This window comes from Prinia subflava, chromosome 1 (genome assembly GCF_021018805.1).
Source record: "Prinia subflava isolate CZ2003 ecotype Zambia chromosome 1, Cam_Psub_1.2, whole genome shotgun sequence".
NCBI lineage: Eukaryota > Metazoa > Chordata > Aves > Passeriformes > Cisticolidae > Prinia > Prinia subflava.
The window spans coordinates 29,403,061-29,415,443 of record NC_086247.1 but is presented as its reverse complement, the minus strand read 5'-3'; the positions used below and the strand labels follow the sequence as shown (position 1 = coordinate 29,415,443).

Here is a 12,383-nt window from a genome sequence, read left to right as displayed (position 1 = left end):
CATCTGACACATTTTTACAGAAAGTAGTGCAGATCTCAGCTGGGCCCCCGCACACTCCCACAAAGTGATGACGAGCGGACCTTAAGAGCATACTGGGAGGTAGCAGCCATCCCTGACAGCCCTGGTGTTCTGATGGGTTCTCTGCTTGAGGCACCAGAGGAGATTGCAGTGCTCAACACAAGGACTCAAAATTTCACTTCCCACCACTGCTTGGTTCAGCACCAAGCTGCAGACACGCTGCTGCCGTGGTGGCTGAAGCCTGCATGCTGCTGAGGGAAAGTAGGCTGCTTGCAGGTTTGGCAGCTTCCAATCTGTAACTCAATTCTCCCCATCCCACACTTAGAAAGACACTGAAGAAGTTCCAGCTCCTTTGCATTTCCTTCCCTGGTGCTTCAGCCACCAGAGTGGCCCCAGAACCAAGCCAAGATCCACAGTAAACAACTCAGCTCAGGGAGTTCCTGGGCACTGCACGTACACTTCTGAGGGAAGGACCAGCAATCTGGGGTTGTCCTATTGCAGGGAAGTCCTGAACCCAGCTCCACTATGCTGATGTCATGAAAGGCAAATACAGGTGGTAGCCCCCGTCTCAGGAATGCTGAGACAAAATAACCTGCACACAGCAAAGATGGGGTGGTTGTGTTGAGAAGAGTCTTTGAAAACCCTTCTGCTTCCCTGGCCTTCAGACATGTAGATCAGGACTCCTGAAAACACTGCATTTTAGCCCGCAAGTACATGGACATCATGGTTCAGTCATGCCTACAAGGAGGGATTTTCAAAGCCCGGTCAATGGAAACTTTAGAGTGAAATGTCTGGCTTTTTAAGCCATTTTATATGTAACCTGTCTCAGAAGTGTAAAAGAGATTAATGTCTTTGTGTTCTGGTGAAAGGTCACAATCCTTGAGGCATACAAGGCAAAGGAAATACACCATGAGCACTAAATCGTGGTAGGCAAATCCACAAATTCAAAAACTCCAGAGCTCAAGGTTTTGTATCTTAAATCATTCATATAAGACTCCAAGTTTAGTACAGGAGATAGGGATTTTTCTTGAGAACAGGAAAATTTGTGATAGAATCAAACCCAGAACAATACATGGGGAATCCTTACTACTACTCTATCAGGAGTCCTCAGCTAACAGTAAAACAGATTTTTTTTTTGTAAGGGATGACAGAGCCAAGCTTGCTACAACGCAAATCAAAAGAAACTTCCCCAGGTATGTAACAAAACCAACAATAATTCTTGAGCAGGTAAGGTGAGGCAAACAAGGAAGGTTATTTCCTCCTGGTCTTGCTGCTTTCCTCCTGGTGCTTTCTGAAAGCCTATTCACTTTTTCTATCCAGTCCAGATTCAGGAAAATGATTTTGGTTCAAATCATCTCATAGCTGAATTTCCACAGTCTTTTTTTCTTCCAATGAATACAGGAGATAGTGGATAGCAGAATTGTTCCTGGCTGGAGCTGCCTTAAAAATTATCAAATTTTGTTTTTGCATGACTTTCATACTTACATGATAATCAGAAATGATCTGTGTCTCTGGTGGCTTCTTATGGAGTAGATTGTAAGATCAGCATCTTAAACATCAGTATCCTGCCAAATCATCTGAATAACAGGGTTTGAACTTCTGACTGCACAAAAATTAAACAGTTATGTTCAGTTAACCAGCAGGAAATAAAGCTGTCTTAGGACTACTGTAGCCTTTAAGTTCATTCTTCACTGTTCATCCTCCCCATTGTTTTCAAAGTCTGTTTTAGTAACTAGCATCCTTTCCTACACAGAAAGCTCTATGGGAAGAAAACTGGGGGAAGGCAGATGGGATGTAGAGATATAGAGGGAAATACAGTGAAGGGATGCCTTGTAAAAGCATAGTAGACTTTAAAGAAGGCTATGTTTTCCCCTTGTAAAAAAAAATCTCTGGAATTTTTGTTTTCACCTTGGTTGAATTTCTCTTAAGTTCAAATTAATTTCAAGAGGGCCACAGTCCTGTATTCTAGTACTGGCTGCTTGGTCTTCCCCTCAGCCCTAGAGGATTTTTGGAACTGAACTGCTCAAGGCTTCTTCATGCCAGTGTGATGCATATGCTCTGCAAAGGGGTGGCTCAGAAGAGAGTGCAGCGTCTGGCTCTGCCACTGCTGTGGACCAGGTTCTGCAGAGCTGAAAGCCCATGGCTTTCCTGTCTTGTCTTCCCATGTTTCCACCACCATGCAGTGTGGTGAGGCTGTGGGGCCCCGAGTGCACCAACAGGCTCTGGACAGAATGACAGAATCACAGAATGACAGAATCATTAGGTTGGAAGAAACTTTCAAGGTCATTGAGTCCAACCCATGCCCTAACACCTCAACTAAACCATGGCACTGAGTGCCCCATCCAGTCTTTTTTGAAACACATGCAAAAATGGTGACTCCACCACCTCTCTGGGCAGGCCATTCCAGTACTTTATCACTCTCTCCGTAAAAAACTTTTTATACCCAGCCTATATTTCCTTTGGCACAACTTGAAACTGTCTCCTCTCGCTCTGTCTGTTGCTGCCTGGAGAAAGAGACCAACCCCCCACCTGACTGCAGCCACTTTTCAGGAGGTTGTAGAGAGTGATAAGGTCACCTCTGAGTCTCCTTTTCTCCAGGCTAAACAACCCCAGCTCCCTCAGCCATTCCTCACAGGGTTTGTGTTCCCACCCCCTCTCCAGCCTCGTTGCCTCCTCTGGATGTGCTCAAGCGTCTCAAGGTCCTTCCTGAACTGAGGGGCCAGAGCTGGACACAGCACTCGAGGTGTGGCCTCAGCAGTGCCCAGTACAGGGGAAGAATGACCTCCCTGCTCCTGCTGGCCACACTGTTCCTGATCCAGGCCTGGATGCCCTTGGCCTTCTTGGCCACCAGGGCACGCTGCTGGCTCCTGTTCAGCTGCTGTCACCAGCACCCCCAGGGCCCTTTCTGCCTGGGCACTGTGCAGCCACACCATCCCCAGCCTAGATCATTGCAGGAGTTATTGTGGCCAAAATGCAGGACTTGGCACTTGGACTTACTAAACTTCATCTTACTGGACTCTGAACACGCATGTCTGCTGTGTTCCTTCAATATTAGAAGGAAATGTGTGTGTTTTCATTTCAGTGACTAGAAAGCATGATGTGACTACGACAAAGCATCTCCATCAGTGTTTGCTTTGAGTAATCATGACAAAGTTGTTTTTTCAAATTCAAAAAACCCCTTACAGCAAAATCTCATTTTGGAAATGGGTTTGCATTAGCTTGACAAAGAAGTCCCATTAACTCATGTCACAGATGATTGTACTCGTCAGGGTTGAGCAAATGTTTCAGCAGTGCAAATTACATACATTGAAATAATACAAAACAGAAACTTTACATCTTAACATTCTGTCATCATAAAGCAAGCAACGACATTTGATTCTCACATGCACAGTAAGCAAAACCAAAACATGGTACCTGAAGTAGCCCAAAAAGCCACAGTCATGATCGGTGATAGCTTAGGTTGTAAAATTAGGAGCAATTTTTAGTGAGACTCGTGCCGCATTCCAGTCTGCATGTTTGTATGCATTTGTATCCCTGCACTAGAGGTTCAAGAAAACCATTACTGGACAGTCTTTCCATAAGCAAACAGCTTCTTGTGTATCGCACAGGATGGGTTTTGCAGCCAGATCCTGTGCTGTCACCTAAATTATGCTGTGGAAATGATATGTCAGGCCTTGCACTGGAGGACAGGGTTTACTGGTACAATCTGACACAGTCTTAATAAGAAGCTGAAGGTCAGATCTGTTGCTTGCATTAAGATTTTTGTGTATTTTGAAGAACTGGTGCTACAATGATCTCTGATTTCACAGCCACTGTGTGCTTTTACAGATGACACATATTTAATTCCCTCTCAAATAATTTTAAAGACTTTTGTTAAAAGAATCTCATGTTGGGGAGAATAAAATTGATGATATTTCTGCCAAAACCCAGGAACATTCATGAAGGTTGCAGAAATTAATGCCTAAAACTATTTTTTCAAGCTCCCAGTTGCCACAAAGGCAGATTAGAACTGTCCCAAGTTCTTCTTTGCTTGTTTTCCGGGCATATTGTAGGAAATTCTAGAGTCATGGGTTCACAGAGGAAGCTCACTGGTTAACTCATTTTTTTTCCTTGTTTTCTGTTTCTTGTTACTTTTTCATAGTACCTGCATATTCTATTGTCTAGATATAAAAATATTTTAAAAAACAGGGACGGGGGACATAACCAAAATTCTATTCTCATCTCTATCTTAAACTGCATTGCAGTATATTAAGAGAGCAATTTTAAAGACTTGGTCCCCAAAGAATGGCTCCAGATGAGTGGAAGTTCTGTGCCACCTTTCCCTTCAGTGAAGCAGGTGAGCATTGTAGGGCATTAAAGAGTCCCTAAGCTGTAAAGCAACTTCATTTTTGTTGGGGAAAATGGAAAAGCACATATATACATAAGGCTGTGAGATAGACTCAACACTGGTGAGCAGTGTTTTGCATTCAGAGAGTAACAAAATAAGCCCCACCTATGTGAATCACCAAAATGAGGTACCACTCATGGCTGAGCATAAGGGATGGATAAAATATATTTACTGCAGGGGCTTTTGCTTTTATTCTCTCCATCACTGGTGGTTCCATAAGGCTTAGGAACTTAGCTTAGGCTAAGTTCCTGACAGTGAAGACAGATTTGCTGGTCTTAACACAACCTAATTAGTTTAACTTAAGACATCTGAATGGGACCATCGTTGTCTGGTAGTGCCAATCTCTCCCTTGACTAAAAAGTGAGCTTTCATGATTTCTGCAAAGCAGCTCTCTTAAATAATGGCCAGCATTAATTCAAGTGAGTCCCAGGCTGATAGACATGCCAAAAACTAAATGATACCTAGAATCCATACTACTCATGCCCCATCTTGAATTTCAGTTCTCCCACTCCCATGTGCTTGTCCCAGTACTAGCCCACCACTTGAGCACTCATCATGTAACTTTCTTCAGATACCCCACCAGCTATGGGGAAACAATACAGTTGGAATTGTATAACATCATCTGTCTTGGCAGAAAAGGATGCAGCACATTACCAGAATGGATTAGTAAAAAAAAAAAAAAAAAAAAAGTAAATTACTAGTCGACAGAGTGTGGCTGTTGGTGTTCATAAAATTATATGACTTAAAAGCATTGCTTTGACAAATCAAAAACTCTAGCACCCCAGAGGGAGCATTACCAAAATTTGTAACAAAACACATTGTCAATAACATCCATCAGAAATCCCTATGAAGGATGGGTGTGATAGGTCTTCTCTATCTGTTTCATGCTTAATCTTACATCTTAATGCTTCAGTGTCTTCCAGAGGAGAAAGCTAAGCAGAATTTCAGTTCAGTCCGAGCAAGGCAACTGTCACACATGTTCCTGCCAAGGGAGCACAGGGCTGAGCTGTATTATGGGTTGCACATTCTGACATGGGCAGTGTGCCAGTTTCCTTTTCCTTCCAGGTGTGCAGAACTTCAAGAACTCATTGGCAAGTGCTACTTGAAATGTCAAAATACAGTAACATTACAAATTAATGTACGTGACGTATATATATTAATGCATATGATTAATATATATACATATTAATGTGTGTATAAAATACCTTTCTTATATGTGGGCTGGATTCAATAAGGCAAAAATAATCAACATATTTGCCTTCATCAGATGTTAATTATAAGTAACATTTACACTTTTCTCTCTCCCTTCATGTGTTAAAAATAGTCTTACTTATGAATAATGCTGCTGTGACACAGCAATCTGTCTGAGCTGGGCTTTGCCAAGGAACAAAATGTGACCCAAATTGCCCATGGGCCGTCAGTCAGGACAGATTTTCATTTTACAGTGTAAACTGTAAAAAAACCCTTATAGCTATTAGATAACAGATGAGAACAGACAGGAGGGCTTTAGCAGTGCTTTCCTTACCCTTCCTGTTTCTCCCAGCAGTAAATAAGTGGTTGCTGACTTCTAATGGCAGCCATAGCACTCTGCCTTAGCAACTTCATTCATGGGGCAGGGGAGCTGCATGACTGCCAATGGACTACTTTTCTGTCATTAGCAGAGGAATATAGGATATATCTGAATAAACATATTATTTCAGATCAGTAGAACATTTTCAAAGAGGATCATCAAAACACCCCAGCTGACCACACTTTGGTTCACACGTCAGAGCAATCTGGGAGCACAAATGAGTTTAGCTGATAGGTATAGAAACTGGAAGGTGTGTATTAGCAGTATATCTGGTATGGCCCTGGCTCTAATGGTTGTTCAGACCATGGGACCAGGCTAGCCTAAAGAAAAGATCCCTGTAATTATACAACATGGGCATGAAATCCTTAGAATTGTTTCCCTCCAGAGGTCCAGTCCTGCTGTCCTTTCCTTCTTGTTTCCCTACATGCAGTTTTAGAACTGGAGCCCCTAAAAGGCCCCTGAAGATCTTACCTGGACGAGCAAGTAGAGCACACAAAGAATCTGGATGTTCACCCGACAGAGGGAGTAGTTTCACAGTTTCTAAATACAGCTGTTGAAAATGCCAGAAGGTTGAGGAAAGGGTGAGGTTGGCTTAAAACAATAATATTAAGATATATTTGGGACTTGTTCAGAAAAAAAACCCCATGCATTCTTGAGTTTCAAAGCCATCTCTGTTCATTCTTTTCTGAAGCCATCAAAGTTTTAGAGGCATTTGATAGTATTTCTAAGGCTTTCTCTGCAACTCTGAATATGAGGAGTTTCTTCTTAATAGGTAGATAAGGTTCTGGAATAATCACACAGTTTCTGAATTTAAGACCTATGAATACTAGTAGCAAAACTACAAGAAATGCTAATACTGAATTCTCTTCTGGTTTTAGCAAAAATCAGTGTTCTTAATGCATATAAACATTTAGATCTTGCTACATATAACTAAAAGGATTCTGTTGCTGTCTTTTGTCAACATGATTCTTGCCTAGCAATTTCCCTATCAAAGCTTTTGTAGTATTACGATTACCATCATTTAGTCTCCTTCATTTAACTTGCACAGTTAATGGAATGATATGTAGCCTACATGACTGCACAAGGAGGGATATAATTAGCAAACCAGTGGAAACACATTTGGAAAATAAACTTGGTTGCAATCACTGCTTGTCTTCAAGGGTTTTGAAAAGCTCCACTGTGAGGCAGGCAATTTTTGTGCTTCTTTCAGGTTACACAAGAGGTCCTGTACAGATTGCACAAATGCTCTGCTCTTGGTTGTCTGGTCTGTGTGTGCTGCTTTCTTAACAGAAACACTCTTCAAGATAGCAGGCTTCCATTGCTAAAACACTAACCCTTGGAATTTGGGAGAAGTACAATTTCCTCCCTGTCTAATCTGTGTGACACAGGCCAGCCACTTTAATCAGACCACCAACTGGACTAACATTGCTGTTTTCAGCTTTTTAATGTGTTTTAAGGAAATGTTTAGGGAAAGTAGAGCTGAACAAAGCAGGGCTCCTGCTACTCAGAGCTGAGCCTGATCAAAGGGAATGTGTCATCATGATGTTGATGCTGGACACCACAGGAGATGTGTGCCTCTTCAGGTCCTTTGACACCCTCAGCCCTTAAGTCCACAACTGGAAAACAGAGGTTGCCACCATGGAAGGTTGTTTGGTTCCCAGGGTTGCAGAAGCCTCCAGAACTTCTGTGAATATTCAAGCCAAGTTCCAGCTATGGTTGAAGGAGTCTCTAAGGCAAATGAAGACTAAATCAATACCACAAAAAAAGAAAATTTAATTCTTGTAAAGGATAGAAAGTCATCCTAATTCTGCCAGTGGCCAGAATGACCTAAGACAATGATTTTGTCAGCATGCTTTCAGTGCAGCTATTGCACTGAGGGAAAGAGATCTGAGCCTGCTCTTATCTTTCTCCTGCTGCGTTTTGCAGATGGCAAGTCAGGAAAAAACCCCACCTTTCTGTAATTATTTTAAAAAGGAAGCCAAATATATTCAATGTCAAGCAAAGATTAAAAATATTAACAAAGACCCCAAAAGACAAGGTTCCTAGGATGCTGCCTTGTATTCCTTTTTCTACAAAAATATTGTAAGGTATACATTTTAGCAGTGATTCAGCAGATCTTGTACAAGATTCTGTTTATATCATCAATGACCATTTCTTTAACACACAACCCAGTGTCCATTTTCTCTATGTTTAGCAACGTGCCAGGGTTTAATATGCACCCACTCCACAACCTTGCTGCTGGGAAGGATGTCATTCCAGTGGTATGGGCAGCATGGGCACAATTTTTTTCTTCAGAAGATTTTCAAGTTATTCTTTGCAAGTTGGTGCTTAGGTTTCGAACCAAAATCATGTCAAGATCAAGCTTCCATGACATCCTAAGCTCACAGAAAGCAAAGTACACTCTTAACCTCAAATTCTGTCCTTTACCAATGGTTTCTGAAAAGCTATATGTCCTTTAGGTGAGTTATTAAAGATACATAATTAGAGGCCCTTAAAGCAAATTAGAGGCCCTAATTAAGCAAAGCTTAATTAGATTAACTAATCCTTTACTGGCAGCTAGAAATTTTTTTCTTGAATCATGGATTATTCAAATACCACCACACTGAGCAGCACTGAAAGGCTCTCAAACCCTCATCAGTCTCAGTTTTCTTTCTGAGTAGGAAAAACAAAATCAAAAACCACCAGAGCATCCATGAAAGAGGCTGACTGAGAATTTCATATTTATGCACAGTTTGAAGACCATCTGATTCTCCTTTAGCAACAATAAGGGTTAATTTGGTCTAGTCTATTAAGCACAATACTTTGAGTGACACATATTGTAAGCCATGTTTTCACATGCTGGCAGCAAATGAATGTCTTCCTCTGTAGATATGATTTTGGTAATAGCAGAGATTTCTCTGTGCCAAGATGAATTTTGAAGCACACTGCCTTAACATCAATGCATTATGAAGTGTGGGCAATGGGCAGGTTATTGCCCCAGGACCCAGGAGAGCCAGCTCTGATCTGGACTCTGTCACTGGCTTGCCAAGTGACCAAGTACAAGACTGTTTTCTTACTTACGAGCAATTAGGAATGATGAGCACGGCACACTGCATAATGATTACATATGGGTATCACCATTTTTAGACCAGTGCCTCCTCAGTTCATGAGTGGCGCCTACAGGCATTATAAAGTTAGCAGAGATAGCACCATAAAGGTAAATGACAAGGGTATTAATTGCATCAGTTAATATAGACTAGACCTGAGTGTGAAAGCCATGTATTTTAGCCAGTAAGTGGGGAAGGAAAAGCTTTGTTTCAGGTAGTTAAGCATATTAAGGACATTATGCAAATGATTTGATAAATATATACTCATTTCTAGTTTTATTTTTAATTTTTTGGATGACATTTTCATTTGTAAAATAATGTCTTTATTATCTGCCTATGGCAATATACAGCCAGCTTTTCATAGCTGTTCTCAATTGCATTTGGGTACATCAGAGAAACTATAAGAGCTTCATGTCTCTCCACCTGCCAGGGGAGAGTGGAGTCATGGCACTCTTCCAATGCTAAATGCATTTCCTGGTAGCCAGATTCACTTTCTATAAACCAGAGAGGACTGCCTGCACTATGCCCAAGGCTGAGGTCATATAGAGGACTAGAAGCCATCTCTGCAGTTCTGAGGATCTCACTTGCAATTTGACAAAGGTTGAATGTTGAGAAGAAATAGTTGAAAGTAAATATTCTAGAGAAATCTGCCAGGTGGGTGATGGAGTAAGCTTTCTGGTCCCCAGCCACTCATCTCAGCTAGAGGTTCACTAAGGAGGAGCTGGGGAAGTAAAGCATGCTAACACGATCTCTCCTTTCAGCTTACAAGGAAAAGATGAAGGAGCTGTCCATGCTCTCTCTGATCTGCTCCTGTTTTTACCCGGAACCTCGCAACATGAACATCTATAAATATGATGGTGAGTGATGTTTGCTGGAAATCATCCTGTGGGTCAGAAAATGTGCTAGTGCTGGGAGACCACTCAGTTCACTCCCTAGTCTATAGTGTTAGTTGGTGAATATTTTGCTGATTTAACAATTGCTGGTTTGGGCTATTACTTCTATGGAGTATGCAGTACCCATGATGCTGGACATTGTTCCTAATAGGAGCTAACTAAATTTTTAATGTTAGCCCTCTCATACTGAGCTGTTCTTTCCCTGCTCCCCATTTGAGAATTACAGCTCTTCATGGAGCTGGCATAATTCCCAAGAAAATGAACAAAAGATGAAAGCATACTTAAAAAATTAATCAGCTTGAGCACTGCTTGCAGGGCGTGTGAAATGGCACAGAACCCCAATAAGCTTCCAAAATTGCTGTAAATTGTTATCTTTATGAGATTAAGGTAAAATTAAGCTATTATAGATAAAATGGAATGTACTCCCAAGAACAGTTTTGAGCCCATAATCTGCCATTGCATTTAAAATGCCCAAGGCAAAGATGCTAAATCATTTGTCTGTGCTTCTGATCCTACTCTGATATCAGTGCTGCTTCTCTCCTCAATACTGCTGGTGTATTGAAGGATTTACAATTTCCCATCTTATTGTGCAGACATGGAAGTGAAACAAATCAACAAACGTGCCTCAGGCCAGGCCTTTGAACTGATCCTAAAGCCGCCATCTCCAGTCTCAGAAGCACCACGAACTTTAGCTTCTCCAAAGAAGAAAGAACTCTCTCTTGAGGAGATCCAGAAAAAGCTGGAGGCTGCAGAGGAGAGGAGAAAGGTATCTTTCCTTTAAAAAAATGCTAGTAATTAGACATGATTTAGTGTACAGAATAATAGTCAAGTTTCCTGTCCATTTGTGAATTTCCCATTGCCATCACTGACTCATGATAGCTTGCATGGACAAAAATCATTAGCATGTTCATAGAAATAGATGAGTTCATTTTCTTTCAGCAGCTTGCAAACAATCCTCACAGGTTTCAGTGGTGGGGAGGCATGCTTCACAATATAGACATAGCTTCAGACAGGGGCCAAGTGGGTTCAAATGTGCTTACTGTGTGAACATAACTAAGTGATTAATTCAGGGCATCCATAATAGTTGTTCCATTATTGTGCAGTGCAATTATTGTGTCTAAGAGACAGATCTGCAATTCAAGCAGATAGCATACCTTGACTCCTTGTAGTGTGCATGGAAATTTTTCACAGGGTCTGCATAAGGCAGCTAAAATGTCTTATTTATGCAATATAGAGGAACACCCTGAACAGAGTGAGTTTGGGATCATTCACACGTACTTGAATGAGGACACTAGCGTAGCACAGACGCTGAGGCATTTCTAGCAGTTTCAGTAGTGATAGAATTTTGCCTTCGAGGGGAGGGGAGACTAAATCTTCCCCTCTTTATGATCCCATGCATAATGGCAAATGTTTGTTTCATAATCACTAAGTTTGTCACATAGCATTTGGAAGAGTTGTTACACCTTTTTCACAAAGGTTGGCACAAAGCAGCTGGAAATACCCATTAACTGCTTATTTGGCTTTCATCATGACTGATGTGCTGAAGAGGTCTTCATTTTCTCTAAGCCAGAGCTAAATCAGGTTGCTTTTTCCTCTTACTTTTTACAAAGAGAAAAAGACAAACTCCAAATTGGATAAGTCAGAAGATGACACTCACCATAGCCAGCCTGAATTGCCAGTCTGGAAATTATCAGTGTTCTGTACACGCACGGCACAGCACAGCATTTATGCTCTGTTGCACCATTTCAAAAAAATCATGACTGGCTGCAATGATCACAGAAAAATCAAAATTGGTAATATATTGTCCTGGTTAGTTCATGTTTCTTTTTGCTGACACACAAAAGGAGAACCACAGAAGCTTTAGGATCTTAGGACTTTGTGTGTCTTTCCTTCAAGAGATCAATGCTATTTTGTGGCAAATCAGCTTGCACAGTTAAATAGGCATTAGAAACCTCTCCTACCTGCCCATGGAGTGCCTGGTAGAGGGTTTCTGAAAATGAAACTAGCTTATATGTCTCTTAATCCTTTTATTTACCTTTGAAACAATGAAATTTCTTGCTGAAACTGCTGTTAACAGAACCTTTCCTGATGTCCTCAAAAATGTATACAGAAGTTCAGGGACAGCATCTATGCCACAGATAGCACATGGATCAGATCTAGGAAAAGCAATTTCATTCTCTTTCATTTCTGTCACACCAAATCAGGGTCACTGCCAAGAACCTCAAGGGAATGATTACTCTGCTGTGTGGTTTGTTATGTGTCTGCTGAAGTCAGTAGATCTGGATTACTGACAGGTCTTTAAAACCTGGCACTCAGTTTGGATTTGCATTGACACCTGACTACTCTGGACCTCACTAATTTGAACAATTCATCTAGATGAGAACTGCAGTGTTGCTACTTTTGTCATTTTTGCTGGCTTGCTAAAAATG

The 12,383-nt window shown here is 41.3% G+C and overlaps 1 protein-coding gene across 1 annotated transcript in view; it reads left to right on the top strand.

The window, feature by feature from the left end:
- STMN2 (stathmin 2) overlaps positions 1 to 12,383 on the top strand; it is a 42,094-nt gene that overhangs the window by 15,470 nt on the left and 14,241 nt on the right. Inside the window, exons 2-3 of the mRNA XM_063419558.1 lie at positions 9,823 to 9,918; positions 10,548 to 10,720. Coding sequence (XP_063275628.1) covers positions 9,823 to 9,918; positions 10,548 to 10,720 — 269 coding nt within the window. The remainder of the gene's footprint in view (positions 1 to 9,822; positions 9,919 to 10,547; positions 10,721 to 12,383) is intronic.